The 19,606-nt window shown below is 42.1% G+C and overlaps 1 protein-coding gene across 7 annotated transcripts in view; it reads right to left on the bottom strand.

The window, feature by feature from the left end:
• Nucleotides 1-19,254, bottom strand: part of LOC129811703 (60 kDa lysophospholipase-like) — a 41,335-nt gene extending 22,081 nt beyond the window's left edge. For 5 of the 7 annotated variants that reach the window (XR_008752930.1, XR_008752932.1, XR_008752931.1 and 2 more), the window contains exons 1-6: nucleotides 18,571-18,908; nucleotides 10,979-11,120; nucleotides 7,857-7,968; nucleotides 7,437-7,562; nucleotides 7,265-7,348; nucleotides 75-201 (exon numbers count right to left, since the gene is read on the bottom strand). Coding sequence is in view for 4 of the 7 variants with exons in the window: in XM_055863227.1 (XP_055719202.1) it covers nucleotides 75-201; nucleotides 7,265-7,348; nucleotides 7,437-7,562; nucleotides 7,857-7,968; nucleotides 10,979-11,120; nucleotides 18,571-18,847 (868 nt within the window). In the remaining 3 variants the exon portion in view is untranslated. Of the gene's footprint in view, nucleotides 1-74; nucleotides 202-7,264; nucleotides 7,349-7,436; nucleotides 7,563-7,856; nucleotides 7,969-10,978; nucleotides 11,121-18,570; nucleotides 18,909-19,118 lie in introns of those variants that run through there. The other 2 variants (XM_055863226.1, XM_055863223.1) reach the window with 2 other exon arrangements.
• Between the last annotated feature and the right edge of the window lie 352 nt (nucleotides 19,255-19,606).

Genomic DNA, 19,606 nt, shown 5'->3' with positions numbered 1-19,606 from the left:
ACACCTTTACAAAGTTAAACAGATGTATTTTTTCTTCATAACAGGACAGAACATATATTACACCACTTGATTACTTTTAATATCCACTTCAGCATTGGCCAGAGGAGCCAGGTTAGGAGAATTGAAGGCATTGAAACTCCCAGAATCCACCTTGGTTACACGGTTCCCCCGGTACAGCTTGTGGTGGAAATACAAACAAACCTAGAGACGTAGATGGAGAATGAATGAAACCTACTAAGACATCATTAAGCATATACACTGAACCAAAATATAAAATGCAACAAATAAAGTATTGGTCCAATGTTTCATGAGCTGAAAGAAAATACATTCTACATATGCACAAAGCTTATTTCTCTCAAATTTTGGGCACAAATTTGTTTATATCCCTGTTAGTGAGCATTTCTCCTTTTACAAGATATTCTATCCCCTTGACATGTGGCATATCAAGAAGCTGATTAAACAGCATGATCATTACACAGGTGCACCTTGGGCTGGGGACACAAGGCCATTAAAATGTGCGGTTTTGTTACAACACAATGCCACAGATGTCTCAAGTTGAGGGAGTGTGCAATTGGCATGCTGACTGCAGGAATGTCCTACACAGCTGTGGCCAGATAATTGAATGTTCATTTCTGTACCATAAGGCAGAAATGTCATTTTAGAAAATTTGGCAGTGTGTCCAACTGGCCTCACAACCGCAGACCACGTGTATGGCGTTGTGGGCGAGCGGTTTGCTGATGTCAACGTTGTGAACAGAGCGCCCCATTGTAAAGGTGGGGTTATGGTATGGGCAGCTACGGACAACAGATACAATAGCATTTTTATCAAAGTCAATTTTAACGCAGAGATACCTTGACAAGAACCTGAGGACCATTGTCCTGCCATTCAGCTTCTCTTCCCCTCTAACCCTGGTCTGGGAATGCCGCAGTCACTTCATGTTTTTGATTTGACCTGCGGCACTCCAGGAACAGGGTTGTCTACCCCTGTACTACTGTTATAGTTTATACACTGAGTGTACACAACAAGATTCCACAGGGATGCTGGCCCATGTTGACGCCAATACTTCCGACAGTTATGTCATGTTGGCTGGATGTCCTTTAGGTGGTGGACCATTCTTGATACACATGGGAAACTGTTGAGCTTGAAAAATACATCAGCGTAGCAGTTCTTCACACAAACTGGTGCGGCTGGCACCTACTACCATACCTCGTTCAAGGGTACTTAAATATTTTGTCCTGCCCATTCACCCTCAATGGCACACATACATAATCCATGTCTCAAGGCTTAAAAATCATTCTTTAACCTGCGTCATGACGTGACTTACATTAATGTGATGACTGTTATTTATCGAATCAACTATGTTTAATTGTTACATGATTAAATTAATCATGTAACAATTAACTCATTAGGAATTTGGGGCACCACGGAAGAAGTTGTTTAACGAGTTACCATCTCCCGAATTAAACTCCAAAGAAATATAAATATAGGTTTTATCGATAACAGTCACTTACTAATCATTACCTCATATCAGTCTCATTCGGAATGTCGCAGACCTCTTGAATCCACAAAAACACCAGCCTTCTCTTATTATTCAGTCCTACACAACCAATTTTAATTATTTACTTACTAACACAGAATACACACTTACATGAGACAAAAGTCACTAGTGGACTAACAAGATATGACAGCTTGTTACACATAAGGAGAGGGAGGGGTAGATAAGAGTCAAACTTATTGTACATTTGGAAACTACCCTCAAAAGTAATACTAATTCTTTGCTCACAAAACACTGCTTGTTTGGGTAAGGAATGCAATGTATTTACGTGTAAATGTCTCTGTCCTTCGTCTCTCTAAAACCAATCAATCCTTCTATGGGAAGTGGCTCGATGGGTGTAAGGCTCTGGTTGTCCTACAGTGGTCACAATGTCCTTAGTAGTTCTGGCATGGAGTGGATGTTTCATCAGATGCACCAATGATTGTCGAGATGGGATCTTCTCCTTCCTTTCTCGGTAGATAGTCAAATTCTAGATCCCTTTACATGAACAGATGCAGACTGTCAAATGTTCTGGTCCAGTCCATCTTCTTCACCTCATGTTGAGGGTTTCTAAGCATTTCAACGTGTGGCCACAGCTTCACGTCTGGTAGTTCAGGTTATCTTCTCACCTTGTGTTGAGTCTTAGAGTTTCAACCATTCAGCTCACGCTGTCCGTCTGGCATGTTAATTCTTAGCGAGTCCTTTTAAGCACTCTAATTCGGAAAGGCAGTTCCATCACACTGACACTCTTCTGACCTCATTAGGGGCATGGCTTAGTTAATGTGCCAGGGACATGAAAAACCATTACCTCATTAGCAATGTGATTTTGGTTTCCTATCTTAACATAGTTTCCTCATTCTTCATATTGTATTAGCATCATATTGGATGGAAACTTTACAGCTAGAATGCGTTTCCTTCCTAAGTTACAGTATTTTCATTATACAGTTTTTAATGACATCAAAATGAAAAGCAATATGACAGGATTATTCTTTAGATCCCCACGGATCATTCTTAACATTCCTATCTTATAAATATTGTTCCCTTATTCACTTTTTGAACAAAATGTTTTTGGGTGGCAAAATGTCTCTAACAAAGATATCCCAATCTTTGTTACAGGAACACAGCTGGCTGCATATACGTCATCAGATACTGGATATACAGATACATCAGAGCGCACAACAGATCATTATACTGTCTACACTCGGTTTGTTGTTTATATTAAAATTGTTTCATTAAAATCAATTTTAATCAGAACTAAAGTTTAGTTGCTAAGGACTCCACAACGTGGTTAGCCTTTATGGCTGGGACTGCAGGTTCGTGTTTCATTTTTGTGTGGATTCCACGAGTGCTAGCTGGCTGCACTACAGACACCTGTCGTCGTGGGAAAGACTCGTTATCTTTTCGTAAAACAACTGGTTGCAGCTAAGGAGATCCTGAGGGAAATCAAAGAGAACCAACAGCTTTACGCTATGGAGGAACAACATACTCCATCATGGAAAGATCCGACTACCTCACAAAATAACTTTAACCTGAAAAAAAAAAGAAAAAACGGGTTAATCTACAGACACGGACGATTTACTTACCGTTGAAGTAGAGGCTAGTTCTCTGGCTGAAATCCATGCAACACTGGAAAAGTTGTGGTAACAGGGTTGGGGGAGTTTGAAATTCTCATGCTCCAAAGAGAAAACAAGGCACTCACAGCCAAGGTAAAAATCCACGATTCCAACATGGATTGTCAACTCAGGGAAAAAAGGGTGATGGAGTCGCTACTAGACATACAAAGTCGTAGCATGCGGGAAAATCAATTTTTTTCTGGGATTCCTGAGGACCCATCAATCCAGAGGGCGCGATCAGAGAATTCATGCAATCCGCCTTGAAACTTCCTATAGACTGTAAACAAGGTGGCTTTCCAACGAGTGCACAGACTTGGAGCGACAAGACCTTCGGTCCCGACCGATCATAGCAAAATTTATCACTACCAACAAAAGGAGCTGATCCAAAGTAGAGGAAGGGAGCTGAAATTCTGTCTCAATGACCAATTTCCAAGGGAGATATACAAACATCGTAAGAGACTGAATCCGGTACAAAGGGAGAAGGGTAAGCGTGCCTTTCTCATTGTGGTCAAACTCTTTATAGGATGGACAGCTATTCCGAGACAGCTCCATTACACCACAGCTGTACTACATTCTACAGGGACTTCAGGTTACGAAACAAATAAAGTATGGGAACTTTAAAAAATATCTGAACATTATGAAGTGGATTTGAACACACACGTACTCAATTACATGCTCGCTTACATCTGATCTTGTGTTTATTGTTTGTCTATCTTTTTATGTATTTGTCTACAAGTTTATATATGTTAACAACAAGCAAGGGGAAGATATCAGAATAGGGGCATAATAACATATTGTATGGAATACATTCGTACTGTAGTGAAGCCGTCTCTAGAGTAATGCACGGTCTCTTTCATGATCATGTGAAACGTCAATTGCTATGGAAATGCTGGAATGTGTTATTCAATGATGTTAAAGTTAATGATGCAACTATGACGGTGATACAATATGGACTACAATTATCATCATGAATATTAACCTCTTGGCGCACAGATCCCTTTATCAACAACCTCTGAATTGCAGAGCGCCAAATTCAAAAAGAATTACTAAAACTATTTATAGTCATGAAGTCACAAGTGCAATATACCAAAACACAGCTTGTTGTTAATCCACCTGTCGTGTCAGATTTAGAAAATTTGCTTTACAGCGAAAGCAATCCAAGCGTTTGTGTGAGTTTATCGATCACTAGACAAAACATTAAAACACCTAGCAGCAATGTAGATTGGTCACGAAAGTCAGAAAAGCAATAAAATGAATTGCTTACCTTTGATGATCTTCGGATGTTTGCACTCACAAGACTCCCAGTTAAACAATAAATGTTCCTTTTGTTCGATAAAGAATATTTTTAGAACCAAAATCCACCATTTGTTTGGCGTGTTATGTTCAGAAATCCACAGGCTCCAGTGGTCATGAATGGCAGACGAAGATTCCAAATAGTATCCGTAAGGTTCGTAGAAACATGTCAAAGGTTTTTTATAAATCAATCCTCAGGTTGTTTTTAACATACATAATCGATAATATTTCAACCGGACGGTAAACTATTCAATAAAAGAGAAAGATAATGTAGAGCTATAACTTTCGCGCGCATGAACTAATCGAAGGACATCTGGCTATCCACTGACACGTTTTGATAAATCTCGCTCATTTTTCAGAATAAAAGCTTGAAACTATGTCTAAAGACTGTTCACACCCTGTGGAATCTGGTTGATATCCCTTTAAAAATGGAAGAAAGGCAGGCAATAGAACAGGAATTCTTCAAAATAAGAGGCACTTCCGGGTTGGATTTCCTCAGGTTTTCGCCTGCAAAATCAGATCTGTCATACTGACAGACAATATTTTGACAGTTTTGGAAACTTTAGAGTATTTTCTATCCTAATCTGTCAATCATATGCATATTCTAGCATGTGGGCCTGAGAAATAGGCCGTTTACATTGGGAAAAATAACGTTCCCAAACATAAAAATTCTGCCTCCTAGCGTCAAGAAGTTAATGCTATACGCACTACATGTTACACAGACACTCAACCATGCAAATTGGCGGAGTTATTTTTTTATTCGGACATCACGCAGTCTTACACAGACATTGATATAGTGAGTGTGTACACATCCAATATCATACACATCAACCTACTCAGATTTACTACACACATAATATCTTCTCTAAATTTTCTAACATCTGTGGCATTGGCTCACAGGCAAGGGAATAAAACAAAAATTGCGCGAACCTACTTCTTAAATATCAGACATTTGAAAGCTCTGGTTGACTGTCATAATACCTCTGATGGCAGTAACTTTACAACAACTAATTATGGTCAATTTAGACTGAGAATAGTATCTAGCTATGATAAAGGGTGAAATAAGTATAGCCAGTTATAATTGTAATGGTTTAGCAGATTTTTAAAAAAGATCAGTCTTTACATGGCTAAAAGAAAAGGAATATAACATACCGTTTACAGGAAACTCACTCTACATCCTTAGATGAAGTTGTGTGTAAAAAGGAAAGGGGTGGTGAAATAATTGTCTGTCATGGACAAAGGAACTCAAAAGGTGTGATGATATTAATTAACAAAAATTTAGATCTGAATGTGCAAATAATCAGGAATGATTCGCAAGGAAGGTGGATCCTTTTGAATATGAAAGTGGACGAAAAAGAGATTTGGCTCATTAATCTATATGGTCCAAATCAAGATGATCCATACTTCTTCGAAAACATTTATACCAATTTATTGAACTTTCGGGCAACAAATGATCAACTCATTATGGTACAGTAGGAGACTATTACACACTGTTAAGTAACTCAATGGACCGTAAAGGTAATCACTCCACAAATTATCATCACCGTGCCCTAAAGGATATCACCAATATTATGAACAAATTAGAAATAGTTGATATTTGGAGACTAAAAAACCCCGACCTAGACAGATATGCATGGAGACTTAATAAAGCTAAGTCATCTTGACTACTTTGTCTCTTTCATCAAAGGTTAAAAAGTTTCAATAGGGGACAGAATGCGATCGGATCATCATCTATTTGGCATTCACATACAGTGGGGAGAACAAGTATTTGATAACCCGCAAAATCGGTAGTGTTTCCTACTTACAAAGCATTTAGAGGTCTGTAATTTCTTATCATAGGTACACTTCAACTGTGAGAGACGGAATCTAAAACAAAAATCCAGAAAATCACATTGTATGATTTTTAAGTAATTAGTTTGCATTTTATTGCATTTATTTAAATGGCTTAAGGACAACAAAGTCAAGGTATTGGAGTGGCCATCACAAAGCCCTGACCTCAATCCTATAGAACATTTGTGGGCAGAACTGAAAAAGCGTGTGCGAGCAAGGAGGCCTACAAACCTGACTCATTTACACCAGCTCTGACAGGAGGAATGGGCCAAAATTCACCCAACTTATTGTGGGAATCTTGTGGAATGCTACCCAAGTTAAACAATTTAAAGGCAATGCTACCAATTACTAATTGAGTGTATGTAAACTTCTGACCCACTGAGAAAGTGATGAATGAAAAAAAAAAAAATTCTCTACTATTATTCTGACATTTCACATTCTAAAAATATATTGGTGATCCTAACTGACCTAAGACAGGGAATTTCTACTCGGATTAAATGTCAGGATTTGTGAAAAACAGATTTGGCTAAGCTGTATGTAAACATCTGACTTCAACTGTAGTTTTTGAGCAGGTTCACTGCAAGTAAGTTGTAAGTTTCAAATATTCAATAAAAAAATAAAAAACATTCCAATCTTGCTACTAGAGCCAGTGGGAGAGTTAATTTACAACAGGGTGTGAAGGTGTGGTTAATTGTCTGCAAACAAAGTTCATCCTCACACCATCAATCAGGGAGGACATAGCCAGTCATATCACCTTATTACCATAGCAGGCTAAAAAGCTAGACACATGTCAACAGCATGGACAATAGTATGAACACACATTCAATTGAGAGAGAAATGTGATAACTGTTCATCTAAAAATGTGCAAATGGGAATATGGTGATGTTTGGCCAAGATGATTCAACTACATTGCATTCAAAAACAAGTGCAGGTGACATGCAGTCAGGTGTGTGTGAGTGCTGCTCCAAGAGGTGTCCCTCCCTCCTCTACTCACCTCAGGAATGACAAACTGACCAGCGATCAGCAGCGCCCCCAACAGGTTGTCTCTTCCATCGTTCCTCATCTCATAGATTGGCACCTGCAAGAGGTCATACATACATCAACATTTCACCCTTCTGTTATCTTAACTATATGAAGCAGTTTAGCTGTAAGGATGGCAGGTGTACCTGGGAGCCGGTGAGGATGACAGGCTTCCCCAGATGCTCACACATGAAGGACAGAGCAGATGCTGTGTAGGCCATTGTGTCCGTGCCGTGGAGAATGACAAAACCGTCATACTTCTCATAGTGTTTCTGGAACCAAGAGACAAAGAGAACAGGATCAGACTTTAAGCAAAGGTTCCAAGGTCAAAATGTGGAGCCTACATCTTGCCACAGGCTACTTGAAATAAGTACTGTATTTAATACAAAAGCTGTACATTACATTTACATAAAAGGAAAGGGACAACTGATTTTTACTTCAGTGAATGATGTGAAATTGGTGTGTTATTGCATTATAATGCCTCTGCTTATGTAAATGGTAAAAGTCAGGGTTATGGTTAATGTAAGGGTGAAGTGCAAGATAAATAAAATGACCACACCAAGTACCTCAATGTCCTTCCCAATTGTAGCCCAGTCATCTGTGGTCATATTGCAAGAGTCCAGCAAGGGGCTGTACTCTAAAACAGTGTACACTATCCTCTTATTTTGTTTACACAGCCTGGGAAAAGACAAGTTCAGTCATAATCATCATATAACAACCAAATCTTCAGAAAACACCCAAAGAAACTCTGTCTACAACCGAGCAGACAGTTTACATTGACACAAACAATCCAGGTTAAGCAAAAAAAAAATACATTTTTAAAAAAGGAAATCACTTTAGGGGTGTAGAGACACCTCTCTTTTTTGTCTTGGTTGTTCTGTTTACTTTACAAACTCTTTAAGAAATTGAGCCGGTTCTGTTTACATGAGGAAAAGGCTGAAGATAAAGGAAAAGAGTGAAACAAGCCTAGCCAACTTTATGAGGCGAGACAAAGTCTATTTGGTTGGGCCTTCTGTTTCAGCAGCAGGGTGCCCAAACCAGTCCCTAAGCGCTGGGTGTGAATTATGGACGTATGATGAGGGAGGGGGGCGACTCCGTGGGAAGCCTATGATGCTGTATGAGGAGTTACTAATTTGCGGGCGTTCTGAGGGGTAAGGGGTGCCTTTGGGAGTATGGAGGGGGGGTTGAAAAGGGGTGTGTTAGAGAGCGAGACCCCATGTTCTAATTAGACGGGGGCAGCTCATCCTGGCCTCCCATGCATATTAATATGTCCTCTAGATGGAGGTAACGTTGGCGTCCCGTATTCTCCTGCTTGAGCTCTATTAAGAGATTGTGCCTGGGCTAAGCAGCTGTGCAAAGACTTTCCTCTTAATCTCCATTTTTAAGACATGGGACAGGACAAGGGCAGGTGCAAACCATCCCCTTGTTAGGTTCAATAGAACAGCAGGGGAAATAGCAAGCCTACCCCTCAGCACCAAAGGCCTAAAGACACCCATCTAATTAGCCCTGGCTCCAGACACAATCCTCAAACATATGTTGTTGATAATATTAAAGTGATAGTGCCGCTGGAAACAATATTCAAATCCCCAATTATTAATTTATCTCCTGGTATAGCCGACGGTGTGGCAGGGAAACGGGTATTAGCATATGGAGGGTTGGGTAGGATGCTGTCCTGTGGCCTGGCCTGCTGATGAGGAACAGAGTGGTGACAGGGGCAAATGGGAGGTTGGGGTGAAGGCTTCCCACAGGGAATCTCACTACTGCTTTTCACTCAGCTGTTAAACAAATCAACTTCCTACTCCAACACAATGTAAAAAATTGAATCAATGTCAGGATATATATTAGCTTTGTCAAATGTTATTTCAAGTCCACTGCACATGCTCACTGCAAAGCAAATATATAAAATAAATAACTCAGGCATTAGGGACATTTAATAGCAATGTTTGGTGACAGCTAGTATGTGTTAATCAACATTAACTTGAAGCCACAAAAAGGAACATAATGATGGTAATAATGAAAAGTAACCTTACAGAAGCAAGGAGGAAAGAGGATGATTGAATCAACTACTGAAATTACACTGAAAACATAATGAGACTGATACATTTGTCTGTGGGACGGAATCTGAATCCATAGGTCCTATGAATCTCCTGTGAGACTGTTGAAGCGATGAGGAGTAGAAGGCTATGGAGGCGACATGGCAGTCCTCCAAACAAATATTACCATGATCCAAACAGGCACAGTGCCACCATCCCCCCTTCACGCAAACAGCTTTAAAATAGCACGCTTGTGTAGTTCTCTTATCTGTCCCCTATAACCCAGCCCCACCCTGCCCCCTCCAGTCTCTATATCTGTGGGTCTGAACTGCTCTGAGTGTGTTTGGGGTGGAGGGACTGAGCCCTGTGCTGGTTCGCTGTGTAGAGATTAGCATGCAGAGGCGCCCCCACTGCCACCGGCATCACAGGCCCAGAGGGGAGGTTGCTGGGAGGGATTTGACCCAGGGTGCCTTGGCCTGGGCCCAGGGGCGATAGCCGGCACCCCTTGGATCCGACCTGCCAGGACCATATTCAGCAGAGGGCCCTCTCTCTGCTCCTGAACACACGCACTGAGAACCAGACTACAGGAATCAAACTCACTCAACACAGATTAGCCTCGCTCTCTGCCAGCGTGGCACCAGCAACCCCTCACAGGCCTATTCTCTCTCTCTGGCAGCAGCAACACTCCTGGGGTTGCTACTGTAACATTACAGACACGTTATGAGAACTTGACTGTTCTGCACTGGTTTTAGCTAGACATGAACCAATGGGAGTAGCTCCCTCCAGTGGGAGCGAGGTGAGGTACCTGAAGAGAGGGAATAAGGGTAGAATGTCAGGCAGGAGTGAACACCGGTACTGAAATGCTGCAGCACAACTCCCTGCAGGTTTGTGCTCCAATGATCACTCCCTGACAGGTCCACACAGACAACAGCAGCAAACTGTTCCTGCCAGGCACTGTTTGACACCAGGCGGGACAGATACAGAGGATTCAAACCACACAGCGTAGCGCAGGCACACAGTATGCTACCAGTATTTCAGGACCCTTTTGATAGGTTATCAGCGAGGTGTGTCGGCATCCTGTCAAAACAACAGTTTTAGAGTGAAATGTTCCCAGGCATGCAGGGAATAGAAATGTTTGTATGATATTCCCTAACAAGCATTGTATATCCTGTAGGCCTACTGCTATGGAGGTGTCATAGTGAACAGATTTTGGGGGAGGAGGTCAACCTTTATCCTGACATGATATGCTGTGCACTAGAATATGTTGCTATTCAAAGAGCCTTTGAAAAAGCCTCGTATGCCTTGTAGGTTGAAAAAGCCATGAAATAAAACCTGTCAATGGTTATAAAACAGGAAGCAGAACTTCAGTCTTGTTTGAATTTGACAGTCAAATTAAGAAGTTATTCTAATCCAGTAAGTGCAATACACACTCATCTCCTGTGTAAAGAAATGGTAAGGGCGTGAAAATGTATGTATCGGTAGAACCGGTAGGTTGAGGTCCCCTTCGCATATTTCTATAAGACCAGTTAAAGACTGACTACTATTACTCTACTCTAATTTTATCATCATAAGTCTTAATCAACAGAAATAGAAGGCTGCAGAGGAGCCCAGGAGAGGTGGGGTGAGGGGGGAGGTGGAATGTATGGGTGACTTACGGCAGGACAAGGGTGTTCTCCTGTGGGCCACTCGTGCTGTCGTAGTAAGACATACAGGTCTGCAGGGCATAATGCTCATCATGGAGGTCGGGAAGCTTTCGCAGAGCCTTCACAAACACATTAGGCCCTGGGGGTGAGAGCACTGTGGATGAGAGAGAGAAAGAATGTGTTGCCATTAGTGTACAGAGCAACATAACTAATCAGAGTACAGGAAGGGTGAGCCCAATAATAGCCTACATAGATCTGAGTGTGGTGTTACTTTTGAAAAGAGGGTAGCAGTAGGCAACATTGGAGCATTCAGATAGGAATATGCTATGTAGAACACACACTCTGACATGTAGAATAAGGTTTCACATCAGCTCTATTGGTGGCATTTCTATCTGCAAAATACAATAACGTTTGTCTACGAATGAGTTTGGCTACCAAATGTAGCCCAGGTTTACTATTCCCAGTAAATCATGCCTTGTATTATACTCAACCCTAGTGGCAAATGTGAGAATCACATCAATATGAAAAGTAGGATGTTTGGAATATAGTTCTAATCATTCATGTATTGTGAAATGTATTGTATAAATCATCATAGTCCAAGCCACTGGAATAAACTGCTGACTAAAATTAGGACCTGTGAAAAGCTGACCATCAGCCACTGGTTACAGTAGATGGAAAGACTGCATATAGACAAATCTTGGGACTTCCAAACAGAACCATTGGAATGGTGTGAAAAGGGTAGACCTAGAAACTATGGCCATGTTATTTATGGTCTAGTGTTTACTCCAAGTACCATCCACAGTAGTGGATGCTGAATGAAATGAGAAGGGCTGGTTAGCCTAGAGATCTCATTCAGAAGACATTTGATCCAAAATGCTTAACAGTTAACGTTTCCTTGGCCCACGAAGGAATCTTCATGCTTTCTCCATTTCCCTTTCCAGGAAATGAATTATACAGGAAACAGTAGCCTTCGGTGTTCCTCAAGGTTCCGTTTCAGGATCTCGCTCTCCTTTTAATGCTATGTGAACGGCACACATCTGTACATTTCAATAAAACATGGTGAAACCAAGATTGCATATCCTGGAAGCCTGTGTTTCAGACATAAGGAAGAGGATGGCAGCAAATGTTCTACTTTTAAACTCGGACAAAACAGAGATGCTAGTTCTAGATCCCAAGAAACAAAGATCTGCTGTTAAATCTTGATGGTTATACAGTCGTCTCAAATAAAATTGAAGGACCTCAGCGTTACTCTGGACCTTAGCAATCTCATTAGGATAAAGGCCTCCTCCATTCCTGCCATTATTGAAAGAGATCGTGATACCTCACATCTCAAAATAGGGTTACTTAATGTTAGATCCCTCACTTCAAAGGCAGTTATAGTCAATGAACTAATCACTGATCATAATCTTGATGTGATTGGCCTGACTGAAACATGGCTTAAGCCTGATGAATTTACTGTGTTAAATGAGGCCTCTCCTCCTGGTTACACTAGTGACCATATCCCCCGTGCATCCCGCAAAGGCGGAGGTGTTGCTAACATTTACGATAGCAAATTTCAATTTACAAAAGAAAGAAGACGTTTTCGTCTTTTGAGCTTCTAGTCATGAAATCTATGCAGCCTACTCAATCACTTTTTATAGCTACTGTTTACAGGCCTCCTGGGCCATATACAGCGTTCCTCTCTGAGTTCCCTGAATTCCTATCAGACCTTGTAGTCATAGCAGATCATATTCTAATTTTTGGTGATTTTAATATTCATATGGAGAAGTCCACAGACCCACTCCAAAAGGCTTTCGGAGCCATCATCGACTCAGTGGGTTTTGTCCAACATGTCTCTGGACCTACTCACTGCCACAGTCATACTCTGGACCTAGTTTTGTCCCATGGAATAAATGTTGTAGATCTTAATGTTTTTCCTCATAATCCTGGACTATCGGACCACCATTTTATTACGTTTGCAATCGCAACAAATAATCTGCTCAGACCCCAACCAAGGAGCATCAAAAGTCGTGCTATAAATTCTCAGACAACACAAAAATTCCTTGATGCCCTTCCAGACTCCTTCTGCCTACCCAAGGACGTCAGAGGACAAAAATCAGTTAACCACCTAACTGAGGAACTCAATTTAACCTTGCGCAATACCCTAGATGCAGTTGCACCACTAAAAACATTTGTCAAAAGAAACTAGCTCCCTGGTATACAGAAAATACCCGAGCTCTGAAGCAAGCTTCCAGAAAATTGGAACGTAAATGGAGCCACACCAAAATGGAAGTCTTCCGACTAGCTTGGAAAGACAGTACCGTGCAGTATCGAAGAGTCCTCACTGCTGCTCGAGCATCCTACTTTTCCAACTTAATTGAGGAAAATAAGAACAATCCAAAATGTATTTTTGATACTGTTGCAAAGCTAACTAAAAAGCAGCATTCCCCAAGAGACGATGGCTTTCACTTCAGCAGTAATAAAATTCATGAACTTCTTTGAGGAAAAGATCATGATCATTAGAAAGCAAATTACGGACTCCTCTTTAAATCTGCGTATTCCTCCAGGGCTTAGCTGTCCTGGATCTACTATATCTCTTGACACAATGATGAAAATAATCATGGCCTCTAAACCTTCAAGCTGCATACTGATATCCTATTTCAACTAAACTACTGAAAGAGCTGCTTCATGTGCTTGGCCCTCCTATGTTGAACATAATAAACGGCTCTCTATCCACCGGATGTGTACCAAACTCACTAAAAGTGGCAGTAATAAAGCCTCTTGAAAAAGCCAAACCTTGACCCGGAAAATATAAAAAACTATCGGCCTATATCGAATCTTCCATTCCTCTCAAATTTTAGAAAAAGCTGTTGCACAGCAACTCACTGCCTTTCTGAAGACAAACAATGTATACGAAATGCTTCAGTCTGGTTTTAGACCCCATCATAGCACTGAGACTGCACTTGTGAAGGTGGTAAATGACCTTTTAATGGCGTCAGACCAAGGCTCTGCATCTGTCCTCGTGCTACTAGACCTTAGTGCTGCCTTTGACACCATCGATCACCACATTCTTTTGGAGAGACTGGAAACCCAAATTGGCCTACACGGACAAGTTCTGGCCTGGTTTAGATCTTATCTGTCAGAAAGATATCAGTTTGTCTCTGTGAATGGTTTGTCCTCTGACAAATCAACTGTACATTTCGGTGTTCCTCAAGGATTCTGTTTTAGGACCACTATTGTTTTCACTATATATTTTACCTCTTGGGGATGTTATTCGAAAACGTAATGTCAACTTTCACTGCTATGCAGATGACACACAGCTGTACATTTCAATGAAACATGGTGAAGCCCCAAAATTGCCCTCGCTAGAAGCCTGTGTTTCAGACATAAGGAAGTGGATGGCTGAAAACTTTCTACTTTTAAACTCGGACAAAACAGAGATGCTTGTTCTAGGTCCCAAGAAACAAAGAGATCTTCTGTTAAATCTGACAATTAATCTTGTTGGTTGTAAAGTCGTCTCAAATAAAACTGTGAAAGACCTCGGCGTTACTCTTGACCCTGATCTCTCTTTTGACGAACATATCAAGACTGTTTCAAGGACAGCTTTTTTCCATCTACGTAACATTGCAGAAATCTGAAATTTTCTGTCCAAAAAGGATGCAGAAATTCATCCATGCATTTGTTACTTCTAGGTTAGACTACTGCAATGCTCTACTTTCCGGCTACCCGGATAAAGCACTAAATAAACTTCAGTTAGTGCTAAATACGGCTGCTAGAATCCTGACTAGAACCAAGAAATCTGATCACATTATTCCAGTGCTAGCTTCCCTACACTGGCTTCCTGTTAAGGCAAGGGCTGATTTCAAGGTTTTACTGTTAACCTATAAAGCGTTACATGGGCTTGCTCCTACCTATCTTTCCGAGTTGGTCCTGCCGTACATACCTACACGTACGCTACGGTCACAAGACACAGGCCTCCTATTTGTCCCTAGAATTTCTAAGCAAACAGCTGGAGGCAGGGCTTTCTCCTATAGATCTCAATTTTTATGGAACGGTCTGCCTACCCATGTGAGAGACGCAGACTCGGTCTCAACTTTTAAGTCTTTACTGAAGACTTATTTCTTCAGTAGGTCATATGATTGAGTGTAGTCTGGCCCAGGAGTGTGAAGGTGAACGGAAAGGCTCTGGAGCAATGAACTGCCCTTGCTGTCTCTGCCTGGCCAGTTCCCCTCTCTCCACTGGGATTCTCTGCCTCTAACCCTATTACAGGGGCTGAGTCACTGGCTTACTGGTGCTCTTTCATGCCGTCCCTAGGAGGGGTGCGTCACTTGAGTGGGTTGAGTTACTGACGTGATCTTCCTGTCTGGGTTGGCGCCCCCCCTTGGTTTGTGCTGTGGTGGAGATCTTTGTGGGCTATACTCAGCCTTGTCTCAGGATTGTAAGTTGGTGGTTGAAGATATCTCTCTAGTGGTGCGGGGGCTGTGCTTTGGCAAAGTCGGTGGGGTTATATCCTTCCTGTTTGGCCCTGTCCGGGGGTATCATCGGATGGGGCCACAGTGTCTCCTGACCCCTCCTGTCTCAGCCTCCAGTATTTATGCTGCAGTAGTTTATGTGTCGGGGGGCTAGGGTCAGTTGGTTATATCTGGAGAACTTGTCCTGTCTTATCCAGTGTCCTGTGCGAATTTAAGTATGCTCTCTCTAATTCTCTCCTTTCTCTCTCTCGGAGAACCTGAGCCCTAGGACCATACGTCAGGACTACCGGGCATGATGACTCCTTGCTGTCCCCAGTCCACCTGGCCTTGCTGCTGTTCCAGTTTCAACTGTTCTGCCTGCGGTTATGGAACCCCTACCTGTCCCAGACCTGCTGCTTTCAACTCTTAATGATCGGCTATGAAAAGCCAACTGACATTTATTCCTGATTATTATTTGACCATGCTTGTCACTTATGAACATCTTGGCCATGTTCTGTTATAATCTCCACCCGGCACAGCCAGAAGAGGACTGGCCACCCCTCATAGCCTGGTTCCTCTCTAGGTTTCTTCCTAGGTTTTGGCCTTTCTAGGGAGTTTTTCCTAGCCACCGTGCTTCTACACCTGCATTGCTTGCTGTTTGGGGTTTTAGGCTGGGTTTCTGTACAGCACTTCGAGATATTAGCTGATGTACGAAGGGCTATATAAAATAAACTTGATTTGACCTTGATCTCTCTTTTGATGAACAGAGCAATAATATTTCAAGGTCAGCTCCACCCCCCATCTTCATAACATTGCAAAAAATCTGAAACCTTTTATCCAAAAATGATGCAGAAAAACACATCCATGCTTGTCACTTCTAATTTAGACTACTGCAATGCTCTACTCTCCGGCTAAAGCACTACATAAACTTTGGTTAGTGCTAAACACGGCTGCTAGAATCCTGACTAGAACCAAAAAATGTATCATTAATCCAGTGCTAGCCTCTCTACACTGGCTTCCTGTTAAGTCTAGGGCTGACTTCAAGATTTTACTGCTACAATACATGGACGTACTCCTACCCATCTCTCCGATTTGGCCTTGCCGTACATACCTACACATACGGTACAATCACATCTACCACTTGTGTTTAATTGCTAAATTGAAATTATTTCGCCACTATGGCTTATTTATTGCCTTACCTCCCTAATCTTACTTCATTTGCAAACTGTATATAGATTTTTCTAGTGTGTTATTGACTGTACGTTTGTTTATCCCATGTGTAACTGCGTTGTTTTTGTCACACTGCTTTGCTTTATCTTGGCCAGGTCGCGGTTGTAAATGAGAACTTGTTCTCAACTGGCCTACCTGGTTAAATAAAAGGTAAAAAAATAAAAAGTCAAATTAAAAAAACAAGACGCAGTCCTCCTTATTGTCCCTAGACTTTCTAAGCAAACAGCTGGAGGCAGGGGTTTCACTTATAAAGCTACATTTTAATGGAATGGTCTGCCTCTCCATGTGAGACGCAGACTCGGTCTCAAACTTAAGTCTTTACTGAAGACTCATCTCTTCAGAAGGTCCTATGATGGAGTGTAGTCTGGCCCAGGGGTGCAAAGGTGAACGGCAAGGCACAGGAGTGATGAACCGCCCTTGCAGTCTCTGTCTGGCCGGTTCCCCTCTCTCCACTGGGATTCTCTGCCTCTAACCCAATTACAGGGGCTGAGTTAATGGCTTACTGGTGCTCTTCCATGCCGTCCCTAGGAGGGGTGCGTCACTTGAGTGGGTTGAGTCACTGACGTGATCTTCCTGTCTGGGTTGGTGCCCACCCTTGGGTTGTGCCGTGGCGGAGATCTTTGTGGGCTTTACCCAGCCTTGTCTCAGGATGGTAAGTTGGTGGTTGAAGATATCCCTCTAGTGGTGTGGAGGCTGTGCTTTGGCAAAGTGGGTGGGTTATATCCTGCCTGTTTGGCCCTGTCCGGGGGTATCATCGGATGGGGCCACAGTGTCTCCTGACCCCTCCCGTCTCAGCCTCCAGTATTTAATGTGTCGGGGGGCTAGGGTCAGTCTGTTATATCTGGAGTATTTCTCCTGTCTTTTCCATTGTCCTGTGTGAATTTAAGTATGCTCTCTCGGAGGACCTGAGCCCTAGGACCATGCCTCAGGACTACCTGTCATGATGACTCCTTGCTGTCCCCAGTCTACCTGGCCGTGCTGCTGCTCCAGTTTCAACTGTTCTGCCTGCGGCTATGGAACCCTGACTTATTCACCGGATGTGCTACCTGTCCCAGACCTGCTGTTTTCAACTCTCTAGAGACAGCAGGAGCGGTAGAGATACTCTGAATGATCGGCTATGAAAAGCCAACTGATATTTATTCCTGAGGTGCTGACTTGTTGCACCCTCGACAACCACTGTGATTATTATTTGACCATGCTGGTCATTTATGAACATTTGAACATCTTGGCCATGTTCTGTTATAATCTCCACCCGGCACAGCCAGAAGAGGAATGGCCACCCCTCATAGCCTGGTTCCTCTCTAGGTATCTTCCTAGATTTTGGCCTTTCTCCAGAGTTTTTCCTAGCCACCGTGCTTCTACGCCTGCATTGCTTGCTGTTTGGGGTTTTAGGCTGGGTTTCTGACCAGCACTTTGATATATCAGCTGATGTAAGAAGGGCTATATAAATACATTTGATTTGATTTAGACTGCTGCGCCACTCAGGAACAAATTATTTGTAATTATGTTCCGCCATCCGAGGCTGAAACTAGTTGATGATCCCTGATCTACAGGTAGATAATTACACCGAAGTGTTTGCTTGTTACAATTTACAAAGCAAAACAAGTGTAGCAGTGACAAGACCCCTGCGTGCCAGGAGTGTATTCATTACGCCTTGCAACCGAAACAGTTGACCGTTTAAGAACCAAATGGAGCGAAATGGAGAGGGACCTACCTGAATTTGACCAATAGAAACTCGTTTCCGTTGCAAAAGTTCTGTTTGGAGTAAACTGTTTCTGTTGTAACAGACGAAACGTTTTGCAACAAAATCGGTGTAATGAATACACCCCAGGTCAACTGCGACTGTGTTGCATCAACATGCGTAACACTACATCATTCAAATCAAAGTACTTTGTTTGGGCAACAACAAATACATTGTTAAAGCCCCGGTCAAAAAGGCTTTACCGTTATTATGGTACATCATCCCGATAGTTCCTCCGGTGTTGATGACCAAGACTCGCGCTTCAGCACAGAGGCTCACATCCAGAGACTCAACACTGTTGCTGCTCGACAACCTCCGTCGGCCTGGCTGTGCAACATTGCTCTGGTGAACAGAAGTCTGCGATTTGAACACATCAGACTGATCAGGTTGACTCAACCTTGAATAGGACAAAGCTCTAGCTAGAAAGGTCATTACTGAAGCTGGAGACGGACATGATGTAGGCTTTTTACATTCCGCCATAATGACTGGACAACTGATGGCGGGGGAAAAGAGTGCATGTTGAACCAAAGGGATGTTCTTAAAGTGACAGACCGCAACCAATGACAGGTTGTTGTGAAGTGCCAAAACGCAATTTACAGAGAAACCTAGCTATATCAAAACTGTAATGTTACTAATCTGATTGATTTTATTATAAACCTAAGCAAATATAATGATTCACAATGATAATATTGCCCAAAATGTTTTTCCAAGTTAAAACAATGCACATGCAATGCAATTATAAGAGACTCACCAGAAGGAAGAAGTCCATAATGTAGTGTACGTTAATGGCTAGAGTTTTTCGTCAATAGCCTTCGAGGATAATTTCAAAAGAGTAGCGTCTTTAACCAATAGGAAAAAATGGTAGACCAATCCTTGAAGTTGTTGGCAAAACACCATGATCACGTGGGAGTAATTAACCCTTGTATGGTGTTAACGTTTTTGTTACTCACCCAATGTTCGCCGGTCTGATGGACCCACAACATTATTGGGTTTTTAAAACAATACAGCCATAACAATTTACGTAAAAATGTTTCAAACTTAATACTTAAATGTTGACTTATTTGGGGCGGCAGGTAGCCTAGGGGCCAGTAACCGAAAGTTTGCTGGATCGAATCCCCGACCTGACATGATAAAAATCTGTCGTTCTGCCCCTGAACAAGGCAGTTAACCCACTGTTCGCTGGAAGCCCGTCATTGTTAATAAGAATTTGTTCTTAACTGACATACCTAGTTAAATAAA

This window comes from Salvelinus fontinalis, chromosome 15 (genome assembly GCF_029448725.1).
Source record: "Salvelinus fontinalis isolate EN_2023a chromosome 15, ASM2944872v1, whole genome shotgun sequence".
NCBI classification, from domain to species: domain Eukaryota; kingdom Metazoa; phylum Chordata; class Actinopteri; order Salmoniformes; family Salmonidae; genus Salvelinus; species Salvelinus fontinalis.
The sequence above is the reverse complement of the archived record's forward strand: the minus strand, read 5'-3'. Positions and strand labels throughout refer to the sequence as shown.